The sequence below is a fragment of the Macrosteles quadrilineatus genome, unplaced genomic scaffold (assembly GCF_028750875.1).
Source record: "Macrosteles quadrilineatus isolate MER2022 unplaced genomic scaffold, UCM_ALF_1.0 Scaffold_9__3_contigs__length_116548681, whole genome shotgun sequence".
Lineage (NCBI taxonomy): Eukaryota > Metazoa > Arthropoda > Insecta > Hemiptera > Cicadellidae > Macrosteles > Macrosteles quadrilineatus.
The window spans coordinates 11,175,553-11,192,705 of record NW_026542602.1 but is presented as its reverse complement, the minus strand read 5'-3'; the positions used below and the strand labels follow the sequence as shown (position 1 = coordinate 11,192,705).

Genomic DNA, 17,153 nt, shown 5'->3' with positions numbered 1-17,153 from the left:
TTTTTTCTTTATCTAAAGTATGACGCGTAGCTTGTACACCTATAGTGTTATAATAATGAAACAATTTGAATTGTTAATGTAAAGAAGATTTTTAAAAAATAGCCAGGATACTCAAAACAACTGATGGTAAGTCAAAAGACGAATAAACATTTGGGCAATACAGACAAAAAACACTTTAAATTGGTAAATTTGAATGTAAACAATTTAATTTGACACCCATTGGAGATAAATGAGTTTATCAAAGAGTTTATAGTTTAGTAGAACGTTAGTTATAAAAAACTGTATTACACAAAGTTTTATATTTTAAAAATATTTTTAATCTGTCGCAGAATCTATTTAAGAGTTTTAAGCACAATAAAGCTGAAGAGACTCTGTAACAGAACTCCTTTATGATGATAAAGCCATCAATACTGAGCTATGAGAGTACTTGAAACTTAAGACGGCCACTATTATGTTTATCTTAGCAACTAAAACTTGATGGTAATTTCAAACTTTGGAAGCCATGTTTTTTTAAATACTTTGTAAACTGTGTAGGCATTTTGTAACCTCTATTTTGTTTTGCGTACTAAGAACAAAGACGGATATCATTTTAGTTTTGTAAATTGTTTTGGATAAATTATGTTTTCATTTGTTGCTTGATAGTTATATTATTTATATGCTTTGCATATAAACATACAAAATAGTTATGTGATACAAACATGAACAAATTCAAGGTAATAAACTGAGAGGATGTAGGTAAACAATTTTTAAAGTGATAAATAAGATCAAAACTTTCTATGTAAACAGATGATTGTCTAGGTAGCTGTACGGTTGTAGGGTACAAACTAAAATAAAAATAGAGTAAACCCATAAGCAATGAGAAGTTTGAAATAATATTTATGTCACATGTTTTTCCAACAGAGCATAATGTCGTTTAAATGTGATTTCTGTTTACTCTACAGAACAGAATTTCTTCTGAAACAAATAAATCAATTTTGTTAACAAGATTCTTTCATATTTAGGTATAAATGCAAAATGGGCTTTTCTAAATCATCCAAGTGCATTACAAATCATTTATTTCACATTACTTCCCTCACTCAGAACCAAGTTAAAAACACTATGTTAGATATTTAAAGTATTATTTCCTACTTAAAAAAAAATCTTTTACAGTACACAATAAAATACAATACAATACAATATTCTTTATTGTTCATTCGTTAAGAATTACAATAGTGTCAATACAATAGTGACAATAGTATGTGTTAATTTCCATAATTTTCGTAAAATTCCTTTATTGTGTAGAAGGGTCTTGCGATTAGCCACTTCTTCAACTCCTGGTGTAGCTTGTTGCCAGTCAGGTCTCTCAGGTAGTCAGGTAGATGGTTCCTCAGTTTGCAGCCGGTGTAGGAAGGTTTTTTTTTCCAAAGAGTTGTTCGGTGAACTGGTAAGGCAAATTTGGAGCCATGACGGGTGTTGTAGTGGTGCAGGTCTTGGTTTCTTGGGGGGTTTATTTCATCCACATACTTTATGGTTTCAAGTATGTAGAGAGACACCACTGTGAGGATTCCTAGGTTTGCGAATGCTAGTCTGCAAGTCTGAGGTGGGACAAGGTTGGCGAGGGCTCTTATGGCTTTCTTTTGAAGAACAATGATTCAATTAATATTTTTTGTTGAAGTTCCTCCCCACACTGTCAAGCCATATCTAATATGCGACTCTGCCAGTGCAAAGTAAGCTGTTTTGGCCACAGAGAGTCCTAAGTAGTTTATTCTTCTGAGAACATATATTCCGGCACTGATTTTTTTTGCTTAGGTGGTTGATGTGCTCTTTCCATGTTAGTTTGTTATCAAGGATAACACCGAGAAATTTTGTAAGGTTTTCTATTGTTACATCCTCTAATTGAGGGACTATGTCTTTTTTCTTACTGAAATTCAGAGTTGTAGTTTTTCCTTCTCAATATTTCCTTCTCATGCTGGCAATTTTTCAAGCATTTAAACACCTTTTTCCTTAGGATTACTTTCTGCCTACTGGAAAGATATTTTTTTAGATAGGAAATTCAAGTATAAGTGTAAATAAAAAGATGAAGGAAGGGGAATTGGCAAATGCATATTTGGAGGATAACCTAATCCTAAGTTTTGTTTTTACTAACAAAAAAAGTGTAAACAAGAATTTTCACTTTGGTAACATCTCAAACTAGGGAGAAAGTCTTTTTATATTATTTCTTTTTAATTTCAATTCACCATGTATTCTTCACATTTGCATTTTAACTGCACAAAAAATCACTTTTGAAAATTATAATTAATATCACACTGGGAGAACTACTCGTTTAATGATTTCAAATTTAAGTACCCATTGTAATATTAGAACAAAGTAATTTTCCTACTCCGCAAGCTAAACGTAATTTACCGAGATTTAATATAAAACAACCCTAGGGTTAATACTCCCTTAGAGTAACAAGTTTTCGCAGAATGGAATATTCTGGAAAATCTCTCTCTCTTAGTTCATCATTCTCGTTAAAGAAATGGAAAGAGCCATTTATTAATTCATTTTTGAATTTTTTGAGCTATCCCCAAAGTATGAATATATTAATTGGTAAATTATGTTTAACTCTCAAATAATAAGCTTTTTTAAAAGAATGAAAAGTAAATGTTAAATTTACTTTTTAAAATATTGTAGGAAACTATGACAAAAAGTATGTCTACAAATATTTGATATAAAAAAACATAGTAGCCTATATTTGGTCAATCGAGAAACAATTAAGTGAAACTCTACCTAGAAAAATTGAGTTAGTGATAAAGTTAATTAAGGTTGCCAGGTGGGTGGCCACTTACTGTGGCAATTTTAGATTAATTTAGGATAACTATGAAACAGCACTTGATAGAATGTATAAATATCTTTTTCCGCATATATCTTTCCCAACTCTTTGTTTAAATCGATATCTGATACAACAAAGTGAATTCCAACATGTTTTCTAAGATTTTTACAGTACTCACAATAAATTTGGATTTTAATAAAATTGTAAACAATTGTCATATTATTAAAAAAACTAAAAAAACAATCAGCAAATACAAAATTGTTAAGAATAATAGACTAGACAAACCCACTCATAGCTTTTTACAGAAAAAAATTCTGATAAGCTGTAAACCAGTCGGATATTTATGTACTAGTAATGTAAAGCCGCTTTTACTCGAGGCTATTTGGTGGGCAGGTTACCTTGCCTCAGGTAACTTGAAATACATTAGAGGCAAGTAACCTGCCCTGTAACCTGCCTGCTCTACTGGCCGCGTGTAAATGCAGCTAAAGGGATTTAAATAGACCAGTAAGATTTTCAAATAGTTTATTGCGACTAGAGAAATTTACATGAACATCATCACAGCTGCCATTTAAAGAAACAACCAAACAATCAAACTATTTAACAACACACAATTTACATTCGACAGAACGATCATTCAATACAATGAAACTATCAAAATTCCATATAAATAGAATACAAAGTAATCATGATAAAGTATGAAAAAATTCACTTGTGTCTTATGCAAATTAAATACAATCCACCAAATATTTTTATTCAATTTAATTTTAAAATAAAAGATATTTTGATTTTTTTTTAGGATTTCAGGTAAATGATAAACAAAAACATTATCTCTATATTTTTTTGGTATAGCGATTTGTTTCATTTTCAATTTTAATCAATTATTAATCTTACTAACAACAATAATTCAAGTATTTAGAATTCTCTTATTGATTAGACTTTTTTAACTAACCTTTGATTGTTTAAGTTCGCCATCATTTGCTAATTGCTACATCAACTCTGGTACATATTTGGGAAAAATAATTTTTAAGTTATTGTCACTGATTTGCTACTGAATAGAGAAAACAATGAAGTATAACATTATACTAAGTTTTTAAATTATAAAGGAAGAAATCAAGAGATTGATTAAGGATTTATATCTAATGGATTACATGTTACATATCATACAAATGTAAATTTATTAAGTTGTTTTAAATTCAGTTTTTTGTTAGTAACATCAAATGAAAGGTAAATTTGGTCTATGGTGAATTATTCAATGGTAAACTTAAAAATAAAATCAAAAGTACTAATATAGTTTTTGAAATAACTTGAAAACAAACCCTTATGCACAAAAGTATATATGTTCGTATAAAAATTAAGATAAAAAAATGCTTATCAAACGGGAAAACACATCATTAAAAGACACTTTACAACGATTCTGTAGAGAAATAAGAATATATGGAATGCTGATACTCATAAGATCAGTTGTTAAAAGAGAAATCAACTCAGAAAACAATTGTATAGTATTGCTCTAGGTAATGAGATTTGGATAGTTATTTACAATCTAACTTTAGTGTATTTATAGGAACAATTTGCGTGCATCATCTTAAAGACAGATCCCAAGACAAATTAATATTTAAAAAATAAATAAATTGCAATCTGGGTTTTGAAAGGCTGAATTGTTAGCAATATTAAAATTGCAATGATAAGTCTGTGCTTAACTAATGCTTCATTACAATATTCTGTGCAAATAAATTTATCTTAAATGTTGAATGTTTTCAAAGCTTGTCTATTTCAAAGAGAGGAAACAAAAGTACTTTTAAATTAAATGCAAGGCTTGAACTAAGATACAAAAAGGATACCAGTAAACTTCAATTTTTGCCAGATATACCTAGCTAAAAACAACAGTTCATAACTTCAACAAGAAATGTGTCAGTCTTACGAAGAAATTTTCATGATTAACATATTTACAACAACAGTAAACGTTAGGTCTAATTCTTCATAAAATATCAACACTTTATCCTTTATCCTTCCAGCCAAAGTAAACTTGTGTGCCATTCTTGGCAATAAACATCTTACACACTGAGGGTGTAGATTTGATAACTGAATAAATAATACAATATGAAAAAAACCCCAAAGGGATAAAAATAATCAGATTTTAAATTCTCACATTTCTTATTCCTAGATTCATAGAGTCTAAACAATTACGAAACTCATCACAAACAACTACAACTTCTTACTTTTCTGCAACTTTCTATCTATATACATTTGTGCCTTGTTTAAACATCGTGATCTTCTTAAACTGAAATGGCTCTCATCAAACATTTAAAGAAAAAAATTTTAAAAGTACTGTATAAGTAAAAAAATTAATGATTTTCAGAAACATACATCATAATATGATGTATGTTATTATGTATATTATACAATGCAATCTCATAAAGCTTACTTTGGTGGGAATGTAGAATGATAGGTATCATTAAATTATAAAAGCCTCATTTTCTTATGAATTGGTCTATTGCACAGTAAGCCCATGGTATAAACAAAAGCGGTAACCAAAGATTAATTATTATTAGTTTTAACTACTCTATAAGCATATGACTAGTCGAATGGTAACCAAACATTAAACATAGGCGTCAGGATTAATAATTTACAGCCAAATGCGATGTACATGATAAATTGATGTCAAAATTAAGTGTTAACCACTTGCCTTGTCCCGAACCCATGCAAGCACAGAAAAAAGTAAGTATAGTCCTTTTTAAGAGATAAGTAGAAATACACTTCAACACTCATGGACCGATTTACTAATTAACAGCACATTCCTCTATTTACATCTTCCACAAATCTAAGGACATTCTGAGCAGTAACATTCAAGAGATCAAAACATCGACACAAATTTCATAACTGTCATTTTTATAGTTAGTCTGTACAGTCGAAAAATAGATTATGCACAATACCTCTCTCAGGCACAGTTCATAAATTTTATTTACACTTAAAACACTTTGCTGCCATGATATTAAAAATATACTCTTTCTTCTTTGTGATTGGCCGCACAGATTCTTGTGTGGAACAAACATCTCAAACATTACTCGCTCACCTGAATATGCTCTTTATCCGTTCAGTAGCAATTTTGAAAATTCTATTCATAAAATCTATCAATTCTTGAAATTTAGATTTAGTGACATGAAAAAAATAAGAATAGAGCAAGTTTCCCCAACATTATTAAAAAATGTCTAAGAGGCGGTTTGGGAGCTTGGTATATTAGCGCTAGTCCGCGCCTAAGAACCGGATAAGTTGTGAATTTCTAATCGCAAAAGTATTTCCAGTTTTTCTTAATCTTTTTGAATCTCTTTTTAAAAATAAAATAACATTCAAGAAAAAAACTTTTTTTATACATATTTTTTTTCTCTCTGGAAGCCGACATGTGATATGATTGTGAAACGGCCGATGTCGGCTCACAGTCGACAAGAGAGTGGAAAGGGTTAAGTACTGTACTTTGAAGTGAACTGATTTCTAAAAGAATTAGCACAATTCTTATCTTACAAATCCAGAATATTTTCACGATGAATATTAAAATCATCAGGTCCAAAAAAGACAACAATTGACACTCAGACAGAAATCCAAAATTGCTACTTAAACTCTTAAACTTTCCTCCTAATTATCTTTTATCGTCATTTACTTGTTTCTATTGAGCATCACTCTATTTACCTTAACCTAATATCGAGTTTTGAGATAAGATGCAAATTTCTTAAACTCAAAATTTCATCGGAGAAATGTTTACTCCACAACGAGACATCTTGGCAGGTGTTCTCTGATGTATTCAAATAGTTCTCTAGACGCCCCTGGACAGTTGGTCAGCTCCAGCTCCTGAAGATGCCTCAGCTGTATGAGGCTAGACAGTCCACTGGACGTCAGGAGTGGACAGCCTGCAAAACAAGCATAACTAAAAGTTAGCCTTCAAGAGGTAGTCAAATGTCAAGAGTAGTAAATGTTCTAGTATCATAAAGTTTACAAAGTGACAGAAGGTTAAAAAAAGGCAAACATACAAAACATATTTCTTGTTTAGCTTCCCCAAAGGGAAAGAGGAGATGGGGTGCTGGGAGTGGAAAATATTCTAATCCATAATATTGCAAAGTGGTAGGACGTTAGAAGTGTTATAATATATGTATATATATATATACACTACTAAGTTACATGAGTAATCTAGCAAGTTATAAGGTTGGACAAACTGATTACATATTTGACTTGTATTTTTTGTAGCCTAGGCCTACTTGACAATTTCCGTTTTCTCGTCCTCATGTAATGCAATGTGACCGTGTATGATGTAACTTTAACTTTGAGTTTTTATCTGAATAAATCTTGTATTTAACATCTTTGTGGTTTTCACTACCCCACGTGCCCAACAGGTTATGGGCCCAGGGACGTATTAAATCAATGAGTGTAAGGATGGTAGTGAAAACTGTGTCTTAACTTAGTTGTTGATAGGTCTAACCTAAAAACTTTGTGTGGTGATTGGTGAACGTTAATATTTCACCATGGCTACGTCTGGGACTTCTGATTCTACTACAACTACTTGTGTGAGTCTTTCCACTGCCGTGCCTAACATAGAAAAATTGGAAGGTCAGCAAAATTATGGCAGTTGGAAATTCTCTATGAAGATGTACCTCATGCTTGAAGGACTTTTCGGTTATGTCGACGGGACTATCTCTCCCTCTACTTCGAATGACACGGTGCGTGATCAAAGTGCTTTAGCTAAAATTTGCTTATCAGTGAAACCTAATTGCTTCATCCACGTCCAAAATGCCAAAACAGCCAAAGAAGCTTGGGACAACTTGAAGACAGCTTATGAAGGTCATAGTATGGCATCTGTTTTTGAAATGACTCGTAGGCTATTTAACACTAAACAAGATAACTTCTCTTCAATGGAAAGCTACCTCACAGACATCCTCGAAACAGCTCAAAAACTAACTGATATGGGTGAGCCTATAGAAGACAAATGGATTGCTTTCATCATGATGAATGGTGTATCAGATGATTATGAAGCCTTAATTTCTTCAATTAATCAACAGTCTAAAGACAAAATCAAGTCTGAAGAGGTGAAATCAATCTTGTTGAGTGAGAATGAACGACGTCGAGTGAGATCTGGAGAGTGTTCAAGTTCTTCAGTGCTGTTGGCAAGTTCTAAGAAAAATTCTGGGAACTTTAAAATGAACAAGACAAAGAAGATTTATTGTTATAATTGTGGAGATCCCTCACACAAAAGGCCTAACTGTCCAAAACTGAACAAGGATAGTGATCCAAAGCCTAACAAAAATTCTTCAGATAAGCACAAGAATAGGCCTCCTGATAAATGTAATAGGCCTAAGCCTAATCCGAGGACACTAATGACTTCTGCTCTATTATCGAAGACAAATCAGTCCGACTGGATAATCGACAGCGGGGCGACCAACCACATGGCATGTGAGAAGAACAACTTTATTGACCTGGAGGATCATCGCAGTACGCAGATTTCGGTGGCCAACGATATGAAAATTTCATCTCATGGTGTTGGTGATGTGATGTTTGATATCTCAATTAATCAGTGTAAAGAATCTGTTTTAGTGAAAGATGTGATGTATGTTCCAGAATTATCGAACAATCTTCTATCTGTAAGTAAGATAACTGATAAGGGTCTTGTAGTTGTTTTTGATGATAAGAATTGTACAGTTTACAGTAAAAGTAATTTTAAAATTTCTGGTAGCATTGAAGTAACAGGTTCTAGAAGTGAGGGCCTGTATGTCATTGACAAACCCTCATCAGAAAGAGCAATGACGGTAGATAGCCTAAGTAAACATGATTTATGGCATAAGCGTCTTGGCCATCTTTCTCGTAAAGGTATGAGGCTGCTACAAAATGGGCTTGTTAGCGAAATCGATTTTGGCAATGACAATGCAAATGTATGTGTAACATGTCTTGAAGGTAAACAAACAATTAAACCTTTTCGGAACAAGGGTAAACGTGCAGTGGCTAAATTAGAATTAGTTCACTCTGATGTGTGCGGCCCGATGGATGTTCCATCATGGGGAGGTGCTAGATATTGCCTCATCTTTGTTGATGATTTTACTAGAAAAGTTTTTGGCTATATGATCAAAGCTAAAAGTGAAGTTTTTTCTAAGTTTTTAGAATTTAAAGCTTTAGTTGAAAATCAAACAGGTAATAAAATAAAATGCTTGAGAACTGACAATGGTGGTGAATACACCAGTAATGCACTGGAAAACTATCTTAAAGCTCAGGGTATCCGCCATCAGACCACCGTACCCTACACGCCGCAGCAGAATGGTGTGGCTGAACGCACTAACCGTACTTTACTAGAGAAAGTGCGGTGTATGCTCTTTGAATCAAACTTAGATAAGAGATTTTGGGCAGAAGCCATGAATACTGCTATTTACTTGAAAAACTTGTCTCCAACTGCTGCTGTGTGTGATACGGTACCTGAAGGTGCATGGCGAGGTGAGAAAGTTGATATTTCTAACCTGCGTATTTTTGGTTCAAAAGCGCAAGTACACATTCCTAAAGAGAAGCGAAGTAAACTAGACAAACGGTCTGAGTCACTGATTTTTGTGGGTTACTGTACTGACACCAAAGGGTATCGTCTCATATCACAAGATGATCCGAAAAATATTGTTGTTGCTAGGAATGTGGAATTTATTGAATCGAGTATCTTAAAACCTAACGTAATTGCTGATGAATCTACTAAACCTAATTTAAATGATATTAGGCCCAAACAGATAAACACAGATGTGTCTGATTTTTCTCCTTTTTCACAAATCAATGTACCTGTCACTGGTAGGGCAAGTAAGAATCAACCTACAACTGTTGGTATTGTTCCAAACGAGGTTGAGGAATCAAATTCTGATTCATCAGATGAATCATTTGTAACAAATAATGATACTGGTAATGAATCTTTTGTTAGTAATGATAGTAGGCCCTTAGATGAGTCCTCAAGTGAGGAAATGATAGGCCTAGATGTTAATGAATTAGGTGTTGAGAAAAGGTATCCCACTCGTGTACGTAAACCTAAGCGTTCCGATGATTTTGAATACGCTTTTTTATCTGTAGGACCTAATGATCCCAAAAATTTTGATGAAGCATGTAATCGTACAGATAGTGTTCATTGGAAACGTGCTATGCAAGAAGAGATTGATGCTTTAAGTAGTAACCTTACTTGGGAATTAGTTGATAGGCCTCCAGAATCTAATGTTGTAAAGTGTAAATGGGTTTACAAATTGAAAAGAGGAGTTGATGGATCAAAAAGACATAAAGCTAGATTAGTCGCTAAGGGGTTTAGTCAAATACCAGGTCAAGACTATGACCAGACTTTTGCTCCAGTAGTTAAGTTATCTTCACTTAGAATTCTTTTTGGTCTAGCCGCTGAGTTAGATTTAGAAATAGATCATGTAGATATTACAACAGCATTTCTGAATGGTAATCTAAATGAAGAAATATTTATGGAACAACCCGAAGGTTTTGTTAAGGAGGGTGATGAAGGGAAAGTTTGTAGTCTTAAGAAAGCATTATATGGGCTTAAGCAGGCAGCTCGATGCTGGAACGATAAAATTCATTCCTTTCTCGAATCACAGAACTTTTGTCAATCTGAGTATGATCCGTGTATATATATTAAGAAGTCTAATGATGTTCTTATTGTTATTGGTTTACATGTTGATGATTTTTATATATTTTCAAACTCAGTTGATGAAACGCGTAAACTTAAGTTTGCAATTGCTAACTCTTTCAAGATGAGAGATCTTGGTGCTATTAAAGAGTGCCTTGGCATGAGGGTAACTAGAAATAGGATGAAAGGGTCAATTAAATTAGACCAGGAATCTTATGTCAAAGATATTATTGATAAATTTAAGATGAGTGAGTGTAATTCTGTTACTACCCCTGTTTGTGTGTCACAGAAATTGTACAAATCCGAGACACCTAATGAAAATGGTCTTTATCAAAAACTAATTGGTGCCTTAATGTATGTATCGGTATGTACACGCCCTGATATAAGTTATGCTGTAAGCTATTTAAGCCAATTTAACAGCTGTAATGACGACAAGCATTTAGTTGCTGCTAAAAGAGTAATACGCTACTTAAAGGGATCTTTAGATTTGGGTCTATGCTATCATAAAGGGGAATGTTTATTGCAAGGCTTTGCTGATGCAGATTTTGCAAATTGTGTAATTGATAGGGGATCTTATACTGGTTATGTATTTAAATTTGGTGGTGCTGCTGTAAGTTGGTGTTCTAAGAAACAGCGTTCCAAAAGTCTTGCTGATAGTTCAACATTTGCTGAGTATGTAGCAATCAGCGAGTGTGGTAAAGAAGGTATTTATCTTCAGGGTCTATTGGCTGAGCTATACAAATGTCCTCTACCTTTGACTATTTTTAATGACAACCAAAGTGCAAACAAACTGTGTCACAATCAAGGCCATAACCGCAGTAAGCACATAGATGTAAAGTACCATCAAATCAGACATTGGATCAAACAAAATTTGATTGCTGTAGAGTACTTATCTGGTGATAAAATGATAGCTGACATGCTTACAAAAGGTTTAAACGCACCTAAACATAATCTGTGTGTTAATGGTGTAGGTTTAAATGCATAATCTGTTTTGTTTTAAATTCATGAATCATGTGACTCTTGCTAGATTAAGTGAGGGTGTTATAATATATGTATATATATATATACACTACTAAGTTACATGAGTAATCTAGCAAGTTATAAGGTTGGACAAACTGATTACATATTTGACTTGTATTTTTTGTAGCCTAGGCCTACTTGACAATTTCCGTTTTCTCGTCCTCATGTAATGCAATGTGACCGTGTATGATGTAACTTTAACTTTGAGTTTTTATCTGAATAAATCTTGTATTTAACATCTTTGTGGTTTTCACTACCCCACGTGCCCAACAAGAAGAATATAATCTGCCAAAACTGCAGGTGTCTCAAAACACTGAATGTTAGATATGGATTCCTGCCAGCACTATTCGTAAGTGCTGAAAGTAACCAAGCATTAGAAGTAGACAACTAACAAAAAAGATTAGCCAACTTTTCAAAAGAAAAATGGAAAGGAGGGGTATGATTTTACAGGTGAACAATTTCCAAAACGAAAGGTTGCAAACTGGCAAGATATGTTATATAGGCAAAAATTTGCCAAACCTAGGAGTATTTTAAAGTTTGAAACGACTGGATATAAAATAAAAGATTTGCCTCCTACACTACAAATATTGTGGAACAAGTAATAGGATTTAAATGTATGTATACCTAACCTTACAATTTGTCATAAGTTATTGCAAGCAACCAAAATGACTAAATTGTGAAACCTGTGCCAACATCAGAGTAAAATTTTTGACATTGCTAATCACTCACATTCTGAATTAGAGGTAAATTTAGTACAACCGGCAGAAAATTGAGTTACAGATGGTAAAATTCAGTTGTGCCAACTATTGTTTCTCTTTTGAATGCCGTCTTGCCAGTTCAAACTTGTAGCAGTGTATCTACCAAGAATCAAAGAACACTAAAAAATAAAGCTTATTTTAGCATCTGTTTGTTGGGTGGAAGTAACTTCCACTTTTGTAGCCTAACTGAAGAGAATTTTATTGAAAATACTTCGCAAAAAACGGACGATGACTACAAAAAATTTCATTATTGGTGATTTTCAAAATTAATCCCCTTCGACCATAATATCTTCTTTTTCTTTTTATAGTAAAAAATACAAACATATAAAAACAAAAGTTACTGTTTAAAAATAAATAAATATATCCAGGCCTATAAATAAACCTTAGCACTCCAAAAGACCAATACCATTGACTATAGTCAATGCCAATACTTAATTAAAAACGAAATACCAACCCATTACCTGGGTATCTGATCCACTGTATCAGCAGAGATCCTTTTAGAGCCACCGTTAATTGAATCTGCCACTAAAACCCCCCATTAGGAGGTAGAGAGGATAGGATGGTTTGGTTTTAACAATGAACTGTATATTGTGAACGTAAACATGTTACAGGATATAAGTTGTTTACTATAGTTAGTTTTAAATGTCCAAAATCATCTTGTAAAATTTTGTGGACGATATCCTAAAATGTTTTATAATGTGGTCCTTTACAAACAATCTATTAACATTTACTATCCCTTCAATATCCCTACTGTACCTCTTTTATTGTTTTTAAACCTTAAATAATATTGTTACAAGTCAGGAGCCCCGCGCAACAATAGCCAAGCGCCGTCACAAAAGGGTTGTTTGTTTACACGGGTTTCTTAGAACGCACCACTAATAGACAATAGACCTATGTCAACGGACTACCTCAATAGGGGCCCTAGAACCTTCTACTTCTACGCCGGTTTGTAAACAACGGATGCTCGAACTCTCCACTCTAGAATGTTCCACGACAAACTTATATAAGGGACCGTCTTCCAGCACACGGCAGTTGAGTTGAGTTGAGCCTTCCGAGAATCGTCGCAGCAAGTGCCCGTCGGTGACCAGTGCTAGTGCTAGTGGCAGTGACAGTTTAGTGACAGTGAGAGTAACAGTAACAGTGTAGTGTCTCGAGTGACAGTGTAGTGACAGTGTTGTAACAGAAGTAGTGATAAATCCTGTAGAGGCTAGCTGTAAGTAGAAACATTGTAAATTAGAATAGGCTTTAGCTAGGTTTAGATAGGGTTAGTTAGGTGTTAGGTAATTCTAAAATCTGTAAATATAGAATAATTAGTGTAAATAAATAGTTATTATAAAATCGCCAAGTTTTATTTGTAAAGAACCTGCTAAGCCCGCAACAATTGGTGTCAGAAAGCGGCATTATTTTGGCGATTGCAGTTGTAAAATATTGAGTTTAATTTTAGTTGTATTAGATATTAGTAAGAATCAGGGTCTTTGTTACATATTAGTAATTTGTGTCGTAAATTTGTTTACAAAGGAAAAAATTATTTATTGTAAAATTAGTTTAATTGTTTGGCATAAAAATGGCTTTCAAAGGTGTGAAACTTGATGAGTTAAAAGTAGTTGATCTTAGGAGAGAATTAGAAGAACGAGATCTAGATACTAGTGGAACTAAATCAGCCCTTCAGGCACGCCTTAAACAAGCTTTAATTGATGCAGGTGAAGACCTAGATAATGTTTTATTTGAAACATCTGATTTTAATAAAATGCTGAACAAGTTAGATGAGTATTCTAGCAAAGTTGATGATTTAGAAAGTAGGATCAATGAAATGGATGAGAAATTTAATTGTATAGAAAAGAATCTAGAAGATAGGTTAGTTAAGCTTAGGCAGGAAATGGCTGCATCGGGGAGCTTCACACCTGCGTCATCGGCTAGCACTGGCGAACTTCAGCAGGATAACGCCTTAGAAACGATCTCCAAGCCAGCGCCCACCATTGCTGCCGTTGCCCCTCAGAACATCGTTCCTCACTTCGATGGTAAAACTCCCTGGGAGGACTACATGCTTCTCTTCGAGACAGCGGCTATGGTTCATGGGTGGACCGAGGAGACAAAGGCTTCAGCACTGTGCCTTGCACTACGGGGCGATGCATTAGCTGTTCTGCATGCTATGCCAATGGCGGAGCGGAAGAATTTCGCAGAATTAGTAAGAAGATTGGACATGCGCTTTGGACGTCGTCATATGGACCAGCTCTACCGATCACAGCTGCGGAACCGGATCCAGAAGCCCAGCGAGTCACTCCAGGAGTTTGAAGCCGACATTGCTCGCATGGTGAGAAACGCCTATCCATCGGTCACGGATGATGTCTACGAGAGTTTGGCGGTGGATAATTTCCTAGACGGATTACGTGAACCCGAGACTCAACAGGCAGTGAAGCTCGCCAGACCAAAGACACGGAGTGACGCACTGACACAGGCGCTGGAGTTCGAGGCTGTACGGCAGTCGGTGAGAGGTCAGGCTCGAGTCCTTGTGGCAGACGCAGAACCTACAACTCCACTGGACATCGAGGACCTGGTAGAGAGAGTTCTGGAGGCACTCAAAAATCGTCACCGGCAGGCACGCTGTTGGAAGTGTGGAGAGATGGGGCGTCCCCGGACTAATTCTCAGTCAATCCCTCCAGGATCGAAGCAGGAGTATGACTTCGAGTCAAATCATCGCACTGGGCCGGGCCATAAGAAGGCGGACGCACTCTTCAGAAGACAATGTGGAGACAGTGGCAATCATTGTGCGCGCAAGGAAGACTACAGTGCATTGGTTCGTCGTGTGATCGTCATTAACGACGAAAAGGACGAGAAGAAGCTTTCAGAGGACCGGAAGGGGAACCCAGAAGTAAGGCACATTATGCAGTGGAAGATGGGCAATAAAGGAAGATCATCGTGGCAGGATGTGGCTCCCTTGTCAAAGAACGGGAAGATGATGTACGAGAAAGTCCGTCGCAAAATATCTGGAACAAGTGACAGGATGAGGGTGAGGTACGACGTGAAGGCCGAGAAAGGAGGGTTCACACCTGGAGACCTCGTGTGGCTACACAATCCCCGAAGGCGTCGTGGATATTCGCCAAATCTCCAGAACTCATGGGAAGGACCTTATGAAGTTATTTCCCGTCTAAATGACGTCATCTACCGGATTAAGAGGCAACCAGACGGCAAACCCATATTAATCCATTTCAACAGGCTTGTACCCTACTACGGAGATCACGGCAAACAAGAGGAACAACAAGTTCGGAACCTCTCAACCGAGCCAAGAGACGTCGTGCCCGAGAAACGTGGAAAGGCGGAATTGAAACTGATATATAAGGACCTCTTCACCTTGCCAGTGGATTATGCTTTGGCCCACTGCGTAGCAAAAGACCTGAGAGCGTCGCGAGGTTTAGCCACAGTCTTCAGAAAAAAGTTTGGAGGGACCGAAGATCTTGAGCGTCAGAGCCCCGCCATTGGCACAACCCTCCACCTGGAGCGCCATAGACAGCATTTGTTCTACCTCGTAACCAAGGAGACGTCAAGCCAGAAGCCCTCCTACGAATCTTTGAAGAGAAGCCTGCAAGACCTGCGAGACAAGCTCCTCCGGATTGGAATGAAAAAGCTTGCTATTCCCAGGCTGGGATGTGGTTATGACGGACTGGAATGGAGGATTGTAAGAAATATGGTGCAGGAACTTTTTGAGGACACTGGCATCGATATTGTGGTCTGCGTATACAACCCATGGGGAACCGGAGACATTACAGGTCCAGAAGATCCCAAACTTCGAGAGAAATCTGTTCTGGGACAGAACAGTCTTAAGGAGGGGGCAGTGTTACAAGTCAGGAGCCCCGCGCAACAATAGCCAAGCGCCGTCACAAAAGGGTTGTTTGTTTACACGGGTTTCTTAGAACGCACCACTAATAGACAATAGACCTATGTCAACGGACTACCTCAATAGGGGCCCTAGAACCTTCTACTTCTACGCCGGTTTGTAAACAACGGATGCTCGAACTCTCCACTCTAGAATGTTCCACGACAAACTTATATAAGGGACCGTCTTCCAGCACACGGCAGTTGAGTTGAGTTGAGCCTTCCGAGAATCGTCGCAGCAAGTGCCCGTCGGTGACCAGTGCTAGTGCTAGTGGCAGTGACAGTTTAGTGACAGTGAGAGTAACAGTAACAGTGTAGTGTCTCGAGTGACAGTGTAGTGACAGTGTTGTAACAGAAGTAGTGATAAATCCTGTAGAGGCTAGCTGTAAGTAGAAACATTGTAAATTAGAATAGGCTTTAGCTAGGTTTAGATAGGGTTAGTTAGGTGTTAGGTAATTCTAAAATCTGTAAATATAGAATAATTAGTGTAAATAAATAGTTATTATAAAATCGCCAAGTTTTATTTGTAAAGAACCTGCTAAGCCCGCAACAATATCTTTAAAATAAGTCCTAAACACATAAAAGATGTTTAGTTTGTAGTATCCCTTTTTCTGCTTTCCTTGTACATCAAGGTGGCAAAAAGATTACAAATTACAACATTAGAAGACAAACATAATTTATTATTTAGTTTTAATAAACTATGAAGTATGTGGGTATGAAATACTGAAAAAGTATGAATACTGGAATAGAAACTCTTGAAATTTCAGTTTTCACGCTGTAATCTTATATCCAAGATTAATGTTTTTTAGTTCTAATCATTAAGTTATAATTAGGTGATAAATAAAATAAAATAAATAGTAGATTGCATGCTACACTACAAATGTCTTGTAAGACCATACTAGTTTGGTAGTAATTTAACAATTATTTGAAATTAATTAAACGACTTGAAATGGCTTGAGCTTTTAATGCAATTTAGTTCTTTAGTGATTTTTGTATATGATATTTTACATGTCTGTGTATTGGACTGATTGATTAAGGCTCAAATTACACTCACTGAACATAAAGTATGTTATTTTATAAGCTATTAAAA

At 35.5% G+C, this 17,153-nt stretch overlaps 1 protein-coding gene across 1 annotated transcript in view; it reads right to left on the bottom strand.

The window, feature by feature from the left end:
* Window positions 1-3,317: 3,317 nt before the first annotated feature.
* The window catches only part of LOC129002578 (F-box/LRR-repeat protein 16-like), an 81,388-nt gene continuing 67,552 nt past the window's right edge, over window positions 3,318-17,153 (bottom strand). The window contains exon 5 of the mRNA XM_054430496.1: window positions 3,318-6,690. Within this exon, the coding sequence (XP_054286471.1) occupies window positions 6,542-6,690 (149 nt within the window). The 3' untranslated portion in view covers window positions 3,318-6,541. The remainder of the gene's footprint in view (window positions 6,691-17,153) is intronic.